Source organism: Macrotis lagotis, chromosome 1 (genome assembly GCF_037893015.1).
Source record: "Macrotis lagotis isolate mMagLag1 chromosome 1, bilby.v1.9.chrom.fasta, whole genome shotgun sequence".
NCBI lineage: Eukaryota > Metazoa > Chordata > Mammalia > Peramelemorphia > Peramelidae > Macrotis > Macrotis lagotis.
This window is the reverse complement of record NC_133658.1, coordinates 498,461,671-498,476,418: the sequence shown is the minus strand read 5'-3', so window position 1 is coordinate 498,476,418 and position 14,748 is coordinate 498,461,671. Positions and strand designations below refer to the sequence as shown.

The following is a 14,748-nucleotide window of genomic DNA, read 5'->3' as shown; positions in this document are numbered from 1 at the left end:
GAATGAGGGAGACATTCCTCCAAAGTGGAAGTGGGGGTATGCACAACTAGGGAGTAGCAACTAATTGACACTCCAAGTAAGGGCATATGTGTATATAAACACACATACTTTGCTTCTTAGTATGTTTTTTGGTACCATAAAAAAAATAATTTTTTTTGGTAATATCAGGGATTTATTTTTGTACTGGATATCTTAGAATAGATGCCCAGAAGTAAGGCCTCTGGGTCAAATAATGTGAATAGCTTGGTAATTATCTTCTAGAACAGTTGGACCAACCAATTCACAGCTTCACCAACAATGAACTTGTCTTCTTCTACAGGTTCTTAAAAATGAATCTTTTACCATCTTTTCCAATTTTATGGATAGGAAGAAAAATGTTTAAATTTATATTTGTTAATCTTAATGATTTGGATCAACTTTTTATAATGTTATCAATATTCTGTCAATCTTTTGAAAACTATCTACATATATTTTTGAGTTTCCATTGCCTTACAGCCTTTTTGCCTTAAAAAAAAAAAAACCCTTCTCCACTTCCTGTAGTTTCATCTCCACCTGAAGCCAGCTAGTGAAGCAATGGTTATGGAGTCCTGGGTCTAGAGTGAGGAAGTCTTGCACTCAAATTTAGCCTGAGTCTTATTATATGTGCAACTCTGGGCAAGTCAATGTATTTGATAACTCCTAAAAATTATAGTGCATTATTTAGCAGCTATTTCCTAATTTGTTATCTACTGGCAGTTTGGCAAATGAAATTTTTTAGTAAGAAAAACAAACTCCTGTCAAATTAATAATGAAAATTAGTCTTGAAAGTAATTAAAACTTTGCTGCCCAACTGTCATTTAAAATGTACATAACTTATAAAGACCCCCCCAAATCTATTTCTCAGCAACACCTAAGATAAAGAGATTTGAGATAGTAGTATTTTAAAGTTATGACTTCCTAGAATATATACAAATCTCATTAAATCAAGCTTTCAATGGTTCTTATTCTTCTGATAGAATTATAGCATAATTTTTTAATTCTATTCAATTATCTAAAATAATAACTAAATTATCAAAAGTAATTCAGACTTACAACACTCATACCTTGCTTAGCCAGTCAAAAGCCAAGCAATAAAACATAGTAAGTATATACTATGAATCAGGGACTGAATAAGCACTGGTGATACAAAGAAAGGCAAAACATGGTCCCAGTTCTCAAGGAGTTTTAAGTCCAAAGACAAAGACAACACGAAAGCAACTATGTATAGTTCAAATAATATATAGGATAAATTTGAAATAATCAACAGAGGGATGGAGCTAGAATTAAGGTAGGAAGAGAAAGTTTCCTGTAAAAGGGATTTTTTGGGACTTGGTCAGTGTCATTTGATGGAAGGGTATGTGGCAAGGGAAAGGAGTGTAAATAAAGGTGTAAATGACTTTAAAAAGGTGGGAGACAGGCTTTGAACACCAAAAAGAATTTTATAGTTAATCAGAAGTAAAAGGAAATCTTCAAATTTATTGAGAAGAGGGGTAACATATTCAGATTAAAGAACATCACTGATTTATTATCTAAAATTGAATTTGCTCAAGGTTTTTTTTTTAAGTTTCCTTGACATGCAAAATTAAGATGTATAAATTACTAAAACTAAAACATAAGCTCATATTCTTTGAAAACTCTAAGTACTTTAAGTGAGTCTAATAGAAAAAAATAATTACTAAATAGCCAAGTGATACTTAAAACAATATTTAATAATTATGACTATGCCTGACAAATAATAGTTGCTTAATATTTTTTTAATTGAAAATAATTAAAAAATACTAACCTTGATAAGAGATGACTTGTACACTAAGTTGAACAGTTCCATCAGTCTTTACTCCTTGGTCAAATAAACTTCGATCTGGATCCAACTTGATAAAAGTGTAAAATAATAATTTTTATATTTATTTATAATAAGAATAATAAATAATATAATAATAAAATTCATAATTTTTTTATCTTAAAAATAAATCAGTTTACTATAAAAACAAAATAACCATGAGTAACTGAGACATTTAATACATCAAAATTACTGTTTAAACTGTAGGGGTATCCAACCATTTAGCTTTTGTGGGCCAAAAACACCCCCAGAGAATGAATGCAGAATTCAATACCCATTCATGAATGAATGAATGAAAATCACATCAACAAATACAAGAAATTCAACAAATACAACAAGACATGCAACAAATGCCACTGTCCACTAGAAGCACCAGACTGCAGACTGGACACACCTGATTAAAGGTTTCCTAGCTAAATGTGACAACATTCAAGTTTTATGAAAAATTAAAAATATTTTAACTGCTGATATTAAGATCAAAGAATCGAAATGTTAGGTTCACAGATTCTGAACTGTAAGAATCTCAGAGAAACTCAGAAAGGAATACAAACTCAGTTTTTGGGCCTCCAAATCCAATGCTCTTTCCATTGTACCACACTGCAAAAATCAAGCTTTCCCCAACTACTTGGTTTTTTTTTCCTGCTGCCTACAAACACCTAAGTTTCTTCTTTCCTTAAAATATTTTCACTATCCTTTATCTGTTTTCCTTCTCATAACCAATTTCTATAAAAAGTTATTCAATATATACTGCTTCTACTTCCTTTCCTCTTACTCTTCAACCATTTGCAATCCAGGTTCTAAGTTCATCACTCAATTAAAATTCCTCTCCAAATTTAGTCTCTTAATTGCCAATTCTCATTCTTAATAATCTTTTGTTTCATTTTAAATTACTGATTTCCCTGTCCTCCATACCTTTTATAAATCTCTCACTTGATGACCTCATCAGCTCTCATGGGTTTAATTATCATCTCTAGGTAAATGACTTGCATGCACATACATTAGATCCAATATGTCTAAAACAAAACTTATCTTTCCCTAAAAAACTACCTCTCTTCTCAAAGTCCATATTTCTTCTTAAGCTACTCACATTTCCTTTTCACTGTTAAGTCAGATAATCTTTTGTCAGGTAGTGTAAAGGGGGATTCTTTTTCAGGTAAAGTTAGCATAGCTGGCTTCTGATAAGTCCATTTAATTCTACAGGAATCTGTTTTTATGGATTACTTTGAATTTTACAATAATTCTAAAAGTTTATTTATCTTTATTCTGTACATTATACACTAGATGATGCTATGAATACCTTGCCAGTGAAACACCGATACTTTAGGTGTTTTTTCCAAGGTCAAAGATTCTACAAAAATGAGAAATCTATGAATTTAGATTTTATAAGAGCACAATTTTTGGAAACTATTTTTCTTTTATGAAATCTTTTAACAATGATTTTGTTTAATACATGAGCAAGTTAATAATGTAGATCAGCATTTTTAGATATCACGAACAAAATTCTGCTTCTATGTTACCGAGTAGTAGTTATGGTCTCACCACATTTTCCAGCATAACAATCATTGCATATCAAAGTGATTAACCCCTCTTTTTTCTCTTTATACTGTTTTTTCCCACTGACTACAAATATGTCCTGATAGTTCCCAATCAAGGGAAAAAAGAAACAAAAATCAACCCACATTTGCCCACATTGTCAACTCTGGATATCTCATACAGCTCTCAAAATCTATAATTGTGATGTAGAATGCAAATATACACTTCTACTGAAGGCATAAACTATTTGCTCTCCTCAATACTATATTTATCCAAGGAGCTTACAGCATGACCTGTTCTCTTTCCCCAATTTTTTTTAATCCAGTCCCTTCTCTCAGTTCACTGTCACTACCCTAATCCTTCACCTTACAAGAACTACTGAAATAGCTTCTAAATTGGTCTTGTTTATTCAAGTCTCCTTTCTTTGAGCCATTCCCTATATATATATATATATATATGAATAATCCTAAACTCTTAAATGAAAGACAAATTATGGCCCTCTAGAGCTCCTCCCTTTTGGTAATGAGAACTACGAAGGACTAATGTTGTATATGTTGTGATATGTAGGTACTGTTTTTTGCTCTATAAAAGGGTTAAGATAATTCCAAGGCAAGAGGAAGAGGCACTAAACCCCCAGAGTTGTGATAATCAAATGAACTAAGCACAGTGCTTGGCCTTAGTGGGTCTTATATAAATGGTTATTCCAATCCCTCTCACAAACAAGATCGATCGATCGATCTATCGATCTATCTATCTATCTAATCTATATTTATATCTATATGCAAGATAAGTCAGTATCTGAGGGAGGGCTTGAATTCTAGTCTTCTTGACTTGAAGTCTGGCACCCTATCCACATGCTGATGATGACGATGATGATATTTGCCTTCCTTCTCAAAGAAGATCATGATATCAGGGAAGGGTTGCTAGTACAGTAACATTAATTGGATTTGAGTGAGGGAGTGCTGTGCTAAGTCACCAGCCTCATTTTCTCCTCCAGAGTCATCTGGGTCTAGCAGGCAGATATGGATCAGGATGACTGGAGATGACTCTGGATATGAGGCAATCAGGTCAAGTGACTTGTCCAAGGTCCCACAGCTAGCTAGTGTCAAGTATCTGAGGCTGGATTTGATCTCTCATCCTCCTGACTCCAAAACCAGTGCTCTGTCCACTGTGTCACCTAACTTGCCTCACCCTGTCCACTGCATACAACTATATTCTGAATAAAGACAAAGTTTCCAACAAAAGTAGTGGGTTCCCCTTCACTGAGCTGGGTTATCAGGTGTCAGTAACTTTTGAGTAGGTTCTCATTTAGGTCTGAGTTAGAACAATTGATTTCTGAGGCCTTTCAGTACTGAGATCTGGTTATTCTGTTCAACTTTTCATCTTAGTAATTTATTTCACAACATTATTCCATTATATTCACATTCCAAAATTTAACCTAAATATGAGATATGGTATTTCTAGTTTTTCAATCTTGTAAACAGTGATATTCTATAATACTTTTCTAAAAGAACAAAGTCATTCAAAACTCTTAGTATTAAAGATGCCAGTATTTCCACAACTCCATCTTCATATTCTACTTACAAATTGATAGTTACTAAAGTAATGTCAGCTTTGTTTTAATGTAAATGCCTATTAATGAACGGAACCCCCATTAGGAATGTCTAACCTAACCTGAGGAGAATCTTAGTGAGAGAGGGAAGGACAATTACATCATAGATGTCTTTGGGTGCCTAGAGACAGCTAGATGGCACAGTAGATAATGCTGGATCTGGAAGCAGGAATCTAGACTTAGACATTTAACGTAGTTCTTTGGGCCCCATTTCCTCAACTGTAAAACTGGGGGGGGGGGGAGAGAAATATCAGCTTCTACCTCACAGAGCTGTGAAGATTAAATGAGACTTTGTTACTTGGTATCTTTAGCAGGTCATTAAATTCCACTGACACTGCAAAAATAAAAGAGACTTTGTAATACATAGTTGTTGGCTTATTTTTTCTTTAGACAACTGCCTATTTGTATCCTTAGAACACTCTGAATTGCTCTGATGCTACAATTTGCATTAGTGTATGCTGTATTGCTGACAATCCCAGATTGTAAAATCTCAGATGTAAAACATCAGTGATGTTTTATGTTTAGATTACTGATCATTTAAAATTTGTGATATATGGTGTAATATGCATGACTATATCCAGATTTTTCTATGAAATTGCCAGTTTTCTATAAAGATTCTGGTGAATGAGGATCTTGCCAGTAATTGTGTTTTTTGACTTACTGAACATTAGATTATTATATGCAAATGGTTCTCCTATGAGTGCATTACCATGCCCAGTCATATAATTTTAGGAAGTTATTGTTTTCCTTCATATTTCTTACCTCTTGTTCTTGTGTTTGAATACTGTTGTTTTATGATTATATTGTAATTATGTATCATTAGATATATTAGGGTAGTACTTTCATCTACATTAGCATAACCCAACCATGAGAACTGAATGTCTTCATATTTAATTCTTCATTTCCATAAAAATTGTTTAGTATTTTTAAAAGTTCCATGTGATGTCACTGGACTAATTTCCAGATTATTTAATAAACTGTCATTGTTTTAAATGACATATACAGCTATTGCCTATCAATTTCATTGGTTATTATGATACAGAGTAAAGCTGACTGTGTTGCTTTGTTTTACTGAAGTTATTGTCACTAATTTTTTGTGGCTTTTTTTTTGGGGGGGGGGATTTTCTAGAAAATAATTTTGTCCACAAAGTATTTTAGCTTCTGCTTTACCATTTCTCTTTCTTTTTACTTGTTTTACTGCTGTAACTAGTATTCCTAAAAGTTCATAAAATAATAATAATGATGATGCAAGAAAACTTTTTGTTTTTTTAGTATTTGCAAGGCAATGGGGTTAAGTGGCTTGGCCAAGGCCATACAGGTAATTATGAAGTGTCTGAGGCCTTATTTGAACTCAGGTACTCCTAACTCCAGGGCTGGTGCTCTATCCACTGTGCCACCTAGCCACCCCCAGAAAGCATTCTTGATTCATCTCTGTTCTTAGTAGTAAAGTTTTTAGTGTTTTTCCATTATAAATAATATTTGTTTTTAGGCTCAGATAAACAAATTAAAGGAAAAACTTTGCTTTTTAAGTATGGTTTTTTAAAAAATAAAACAACTTGCTACATTTCTATTAAAGTAACCATTTAGTTTAAATTTCTTTGTTATTGATAATATTTAATATTCTCATCTTGTTCCTCTAAAAATTCAACATGATTACAATAAATAATTTTTAGGATTTACTACTGGTTTTTTATTTACTATTTTTGCATCAAGTTCTTTAGTTATACTGATCACTAGTTCTCTTATCTCTGCCATATCCCTCTATTAGTTGTTAGAACACATTTGTCTTATATAGGCAAATAGACATAGCACTCTAATACATATTTAACATTAATTTCTATATAGGGCATAGTAACTTAAATTTTTCAAAAATTTCCTCATGAATCTGATACTAGGATGTTTTGTTATTGTTTTCAAGGATGTTTTATAGTCAATTTTTTTAATGGCTTCATTAGATCACCTTTTTCTGTGATAGTTCATTCAAATTTTCATTTATTACATGTAAATATATATATATTTTCAGATAATTTATTCTATTTCCTTTCCATTGATTTTAATACCTTCTTCCCCCTTTGCATTTTAGTAGTTTTGCTGTTTAAAAACATCTAAACTTAGCTAATATTTTGTAAGTTTACAGGTTTTTATTTTTTAAAATCAATGTTTATTTCATGGCTAATATTTATATTCTTATTTTTTCCTTGGTTTAAGTTTATTACTTTTTCTAATTTTTTTAAAAAGACATGCTCAACTCAATGTCTCATTAACATAATTAGGGGAATACATTTTGATAGTTTTAGTTATATCCCATAAATTGAAATGTGGATTATTATTTTACCTTTATTTTTTTTTGCAAGGCAATGGTAGGGTTAAGTGACTTGCCCAAGTCAGCTTAGTAATTGTTAAGTGTCTGAGGTTGGATTTGAACTCGGGTCCTTCTGACTTTAGGGCCGGTGTTCTATCCACTGCACCACATAGCTGTTCTACCTTTAAAAATTTCTCTATGTCTTGGTCTATGACCAATTATTTGACAAATAATTTTTGAGCATTTCCTTAAATGTAGGTTTGCATCTGTTTTCTCCACTCATGATTATTTTCTTGTGAAAAGGTTTACAAAAGATATATTTAAATTTTTCCTAACAATATAAATATGCATGTACATAGCCTAATATAAATTTTCAATATTAGTTTATCAGCATTCTGTAGCTTTTTAAAATTTGTTCTGATGGGTCAAATTGTTACTTCCTACTATTGCCCTCCTGACCTTTTTTTTAAATTTCATATAATTCTTTCTTTATATAGTTACTATGAAATTTGATGTGTATTTAATACTCAAATTAGAGTATTTTTAAAAGATATACTTTTCCTGCTTGTGTCTCAATTCTTATTACTTTCAATTCAATTTAATCTACTATAATGATTATGAGTCCTGATTTGTTGGAATTGGCTGAGATATATATACTGCATTGCAAAATCTGATGTTGAATCTGTATCTTAATGGCTTTGTTTTTTCCAAAAGGAAATTTTAAAAGTCCACTTTGTAATCCTTTTCAGGTTGCTAGGTGGCATAAAGGATAGAGCACTGGCCTTGGAGTCAAGAGGACAGAAAATCAAATCCAACCTCAGACATTTGCCACTAACTAGCTGTATGACCCTAGTCAAGTCCTGATTCATATCTGGCCACTGGACCCAGATGGCGCTGGAGGAGAAAGTGAGATTGGTAACTTAGCATAGCACCCCCTCACTAAAATCCAATTCACATGCTTGTCATAGCTTCACCTCCCTGATGTCATGATCTTGTGAATGAAGGATCAAAAAAAAATCCCCAGTTTAATAGAGAATTTATATCTGTTTACATCTAAGGTTATAAATGTTGTTTCTTCATAGCCATGCCTTATAAAATTTTATCATTAAAGAGAACAATTTATCTTATTTCACTAGTATCAAATTTTATCTTTTTTTTGCACCTATACATAAGTAACTTTTGACTTACATTCCCTTCTAGTACCACATAAAAGTGCTGTTTCCTTTCCCTTTCATTTCCATATCTGTTTGATCTTTATCTGTGATATCTATGGTTCACATTACACCTCTCTCTCTCCTATGTAATTATCCAACATTCTGAAGTAATTTGGAATTATGCTTTTAAAGGGACTTAAGTATCCAGATATTTTCCCCCAGAAAGAACATTAAGGAGTGTCACCTTTTAGGTACTTGCCTGGAAATCAAGTACTCATTAACTGGGGAATGGTCAAATCAAGTTTAGTATGTGAAATTATGATGCTATAGGAATTTCCTAATATGAATACTACAGGATAATATAAGAAGCTTCTAGGGCAATCCCTTAATTGCTCTGAGTTTATGGGGGGAGTGATATACACACACACAGACATTCATCTAGCTGTTATCTCCAATTTACATGTGAGGAAATGAAAAATGAGACTTGCCTAGAATGAGGTTGAATTTTAACTCAAGACTTCCTGCATCTGTACTCTACACACTGAGCCACTTAGATGCTAGATGCTGAGATCTTTATCTACCCTCAAAAATTATAGGTTTGACAATGCTGAATCTATATCCTAAGAAAGATTTACTTCTCTTTTCTAAAAGGTTAAGTAAAATAATCCAGTAGGGACACCATTTGTTTAGAGATGGACTCCTAAAGTACTTTTCAGTTCTAAAATTCTTTTCTTTTTCTTTGATTTTTGCAAGGGAAAGAGTCTAAGTGACTTGGTATCAAGCATCTGAGGACAAATTTAAACTCAGATCCTCCTGACTCTGAGGTTGGGGGTCTATCCACTGCACCTCTAGAGCCATAATTCTAAGCATGGAAAGATTTATATAAACTGAGAAAGAATGAAACAACTAGAACTAGGAAAAATATGCACAATGACTACAACATAAACATATAGAATAGCAAAAAAAGAAACTGAACACTTGAAAAGAGGTTAGAAAATGGACCTCTCCTTTTTCCTTGCAGAGATAGTATACTATGGTGTGTAATACTACATGCATGATCAGATTAGGTTAATTTGAGTTTGACTGAATTACTTCCTTCTTTTCCAAATCTTTTTCTAAGGGAAAGGATAATGGAAGACTCATTTTGATGAATTAATGTGATATAAAACCAAAAGTTATCAATTAAAAGTTTCAAAAAAAAGTAATGTCCAGTTTTGTGGGACACATAACTTTGAGATGAAGCCTGATTTCCTTGCTTATTATCACTCCAGCTCTTGACTTTTCAAGTCCTGAATTAGAAATGCTGCAGTTAGATTTTTATTTTTTACATGTGATGTTTTATTCTGGATGTTTGGATCCTCATTCTTCATCACTGAAATTAATTTAGGATTTTATTTATGAATTTAGGAATCAATTCTGTTGGTATCCTGTGGATTTTTGTCAAATCAGCATTCTGGACCTTGCTGGCAAGAATTCAAGGATACATTCCAGAATAACTTCTTGAAATATGGTATGGTATGGTGTTATAAGAATATGATTAGAAATCAGAGAACCTGAATTTGAACCCAGCTCTACTACTTAACTGTGTGACCTTGGACAAATGATTTTTTTCTAAAAGAAAATTCCTCATTTAAAAAAAAAAAAGGAGGACTGGATTAGACTAATGGTTCTCAAAGTAAGGTCTGGAAATAACCCTGGTTGTTCCTAAGAACCTTTTGAGTGGATTGTGAGATCAAAACTATTTTCATATTTTATTAGTCTTTATCACACTCATTCTCTCACAAAGGAATCCTCAAATTTTTCAGAGGCTGTATGACTGATCACAAACATGAAGGCTAATCACTTGATCTGAGAATTGCACTTTTGTCTTTGACAAATCTACAGGTATAACCGGACTTATTGATTTGCTTGTTTTTATCCAATTTCAGCATCAATTACAGAAGACCTTTTACATAAATATTTGGCAGCAAACAAAAGGTGTGGGTAAGGAAAAAGGAGGATATTTAAGGTGCTGAATAATTTTTGAATCTCATGGTTTATCTTGAACAACTATGTTGAGTTTTGTCTTGATGGTAGAAAAACAGTGGTGGATAAAACTGCTGGCACCTCTACATAAATTAAGGCAGAAGCACCAAAATGTACTAGAAGTCACTGTATTCTTCACTACCATTCACTTGCAAAAGGAAAAAAGCAGTTTCATTTAAGAATGTTCCTTATTTAGCCATAAGAATTGTTCATTTTATTAAATGTCAACCCCTAAGCAAGTCTTTTTAATATTTTCTATGATGAAATGGGAAGTACATAAAAAACAATTAGATTGCATATCTAAAAAACATGCTGGTCTTGAGGAAAAGCACTTGTGCACCCATTTGAGTTAAGAGTTGAACTAGTCACATTTTTTTTTTATTTTAACCATTTTTACTTGGGAAAAAATTACAAGCTGCAGGAATTCAGACTTGGCTACCTGGAAATATATTTTCAAAAATGAACAAAGTGAGTTTTTTATGTCAAGAAAAACAAATAACAATATTTGTAGCCAATGACAAAATTAGATTGTTTTAAGCAAAAATCAAAATTTTGGAGAATGTATATTTACCTTGATGAGCTTGCCAGTTTTTCCATATTAAAAGACTTATGATATGGTAATGGTATTCACTAATTTTTTTAAACAAATTATCAAATGTGACCACATTTTGAAGATTCGAATAACTCTGCAAACCAGGATTTTCCAAATGCATAAGATTACAAAATCATGAATGAGTAAAAGGTATATTTAAAATGCAAGATAGACTAACAGAATATAAAAATTACTGATGTGGTTTTGGATTCCACATTACAACTATTCTAAGAAATTACCACTTATTGAGTTTTGGTGTGGTGTCAAAGAAAAATATCTAAAATTTTAAGAACTATTAAAGCATTCCTCACTTTTCCAGCTCTTTTTATATTTGAGGTTAGATTTTCTTCACATACTTAAACAATATAACAAAATAGATTGATGCAGATAGAATTATAACAATCCAGATGTTTCCTAAAAGGAAGATATTAAAGAGATTTGTAAAAATGTAACACAATGCTATTTTTCTCATGAATATTTTTTATTTTGGAAAATATAATTATTTTTCATAAAATATCAATCATGTTACATACTATGAATTTATTTTTTTAAATGAATATTTAGAATTTTATCAAGTCTAATTTCTATCATGGTAAATAGATAATAAATAAAAGTTCTTGGGGGTTCTGAATAATTATTAAAAATGTAAAAGGGAGAGAGGGGGAAAAAAGTAAAAAGTGCATAATATAGAACAAAAGAAGACCTAGAAAGCAGCAAAGAAACGCTATGAAGCTTTGAAAACATATATAGTATTTATTATACAAATTTTCTTGAAATGGAAATTTATTTTTTATACTGAATCCTCACCTATATTCTGTGTATGAGGAAACATTTTTTTCCTTTTCTCGTTTTGTATTAAATTTAAAATGACTAAGAATTTATGAAAATAAAAAGTATAAAAGGGGATCAGTCCCAAATTTTGAGAATTGTTGGATTACATAATCTCTACATCATTTCAACTCAAAAGGTATGGTTCTACCTTGGTTTATTTTTTTTTCCTTAGAGACCAATTCTATCAAATTATGTACCCTTCATAGAATTTTCAAATTTTCTTCCATTTGTTTTGATACCTTTTTTTTTTTTTTGCTCTTCCACTTTAGTTTTACAACTAGGGCAAATCTATTACCAAGCCACCATTTTAGTAAGATTTTCTCATAGTTATGTAGAGATATTCAGTTTCGTTCTTTTTCTATGGTTTCTTCTTCAAATGATTTAAATTCTCTGTATTCACATAGCAGAATCTCCTCTATTTCTTTTCTAATTGGGCCTGCTATCTACTGAGAAATTAAGTGACTTGTCCACTTTCATTGAGGAAGTATAGTAAGAATCAAGATTCTAACTCAAATCTTCTGGACTTTAAGGACAGCTCTCTAATCTATTAGTACATTCTGCATCTGACCTACTGAGTCCTGGGGCAACTAGGTGGCGCACTGGATAGAGCACAGGCCCTGAAGTCAGGAGGGCCTGAGTTCAAATTTGACCTCAGACACATAATAATAATAATTACCTAGCTGTGTGACCCCACTGCTTTGTAAAAAACTAACTTACTGAGTCCTGGTCTTAACAGTTAGGAAGACCTGAATCTAAATCCTACTGTAAACACTTAGTTATATGAACCTCGACAAGTCACTTAAATCCTTTTAGCCTCAGTTTCCTCAACTGTAACATAGAAATAATAATAGTACCTACTGCATTAAGGATTATAAGAGATATTTGTAAAGTGTTTTGCAAACCTTACAATGCTATAAATGCTAGTTATTACTATTATCATTATTATTTCCTGACTTTATTACATAAGAGTGAAATCATTTCTGATGGATCCAGTTTCATTTCTGAAGCTATTCCCCATTTCTCTCTTTCTATATGCCCTTAAACCCCATTCTTCTTCTGTCCTGGGTTTCCATCCAGTGTCTTTTCCTGGGTACGTTGTATTCTTTAACATCTATTTTCATGGTGTAGACATTTTTGTTCCTTATTTCCTCCATTCATCAATTTTGTTTTTTGTGAGGCAATTTTTAATGCAAGTATTTCTCTTGCTTCATTTGGCATATGTGTTGTTGTTTTTGAAGTGATAAAGTTGAAATGGGATTTCTTATAACATCTTACTCCACTATCCTGCTCCAGTAACTTCTAAAATAGCTTCATTAAAAATTAAAAAACCCAAATTTCATTTAAATGTCTTAGTCACAGCTGTGGGTAAGATAATTTTTCTAAGCATCCTTTTCTTTAGGGCTTTCTAAATAATGTTTAATTAAGGAATTTTGAAAGCATACTGCAGCAACCTGTACACTAAGGGAAGTCACATTGCCATATCCATATTTTACGGAGGATCAGAAGTCAAAGTACTTTTTCCTAAAATTTCATGAATTTCATATCTTTTAAGAAGTTTATCTTTTTTTTTAAGGCTTGCATCTAATTACTAAACATACTAACAAGAGAGTACAATTCATGCATAATTATTTTCAAATAACTGAAGCACCTAGTTAAATTATGAATTGTCTGTTCCACCAAACCAGGTCTTCTTGAGTCTCAAGGCAGCTCTCCATTATACCAAGATCTTTTTCATAAAGGATAAATTTCTCCTGAATAATAATAATGTGACAGAGCTAGACATACTCTCAGAAAAGATAGCGATCAATTCTAGTAACCATGTTTAAAGGTCCTTAAGGAAAATCATTTAGCTAACTTTAATCTTATATAGGTTGTTGCTTAAAAAGGATTCAAATATTTTTCTTTCTGAAAATAATGCTATGATTATGAAACAATTTCAAAGATGATTTGTTATATTTTCACTGCAGGTGAAATCCTTTTAAATGAAATTCTAAATGATGATAAAATTGGAACACTGAGAGATTAAATGACTCGGCATAGTCACAAAGCTACCTGTATACTGATAATGTCTAGATTAGAACTAGATCTTGTTACTCTTAGTCCAATACATTTAGAAGGGGGGGGGAGATTTTTTTTTTGGTATTAAGAAATTGACAGTTATGTTTCCATAAACAAATAGAAAGAGGATTCCTTATAGGACTGTGAAGCTAATATATTAAGCATTTTTCAAAAGTAAACAAATGAACATGGTGGTATTAACACTATCTTTATCTGTGTCTCCTAAATATCATTATGTTCTTGTATTTTTTTCAGTGCGTGTAAGTTAAGTTAAATGGTCTTCCTACACTTTGAAATTGAAATTGAAAGCCATTTGTTAGGGAAAAATTAATATCTGCTAATATCCTTAACAGGACTGCATCTGTGTTTACTAAATAATTCAATCATATCAGAAGAAAAAATAACTAAAAAGATCACATTCATCACAAATAAAAAATTAAATTTACATATTCTAGGTAAAATTGAAATGTTGACAAACATAACTCCATATTTTATTACTTTACCTGAATATCTTGCAAGCAAATTTCATGTGCATCCAATGAACACTGAAGTCTTGGTTCCAGTAGTTTCTTAAGATTCCCTATTGGTTCATTGATGTCTATGGCCTGACTCACACATTCTGCAGGAGTGTAGGTCTGTTCTACAATGCTAAATATCAAAGGATACAAAGATTAACAATTGAATTCTTCTTTGAGAATATAGCTTTAAAGAAAATTAACTTACTTATATAACTCAGCAATGTTTAAGACATATAAAAATATTCCCAAATTACCAATACAAATATCT

At 31.7% G+C, this 14,748-nt stretch overlaps 1 protein-coding gene across 6 annotated transcripts in view; it reads right to left on the bottom strand.

Moving 5' to 3' along the window:
• GABPA (GA binding protein transcription factor subunit alpha) overlaps positions 1-14,748 on the bottom strand; it is a 53,057-nt gene that overhangs the window by 22,253 nt on the left and 16,056 nt on the right. For all 6 annotated transcript variants that reach the window (XM_074213923.1, XM_074213920.1, XM_074213924.1 and 3 more), the window contains 2 exons: positions 14,466-14,610; positions 1,802-1,886 (listed from right to left, as the gene is read on the bottom strand). In XM_074213923.1, coding sequence (XP_074070024.1) covers positions 1,802-1,886; positions 14,466-14,610 — 230 coding nt within the window. The remainder of the gene's footprint in view (positions 1-1,801; positions 1,887-14,465; positions 14,611-14,748) is intronic.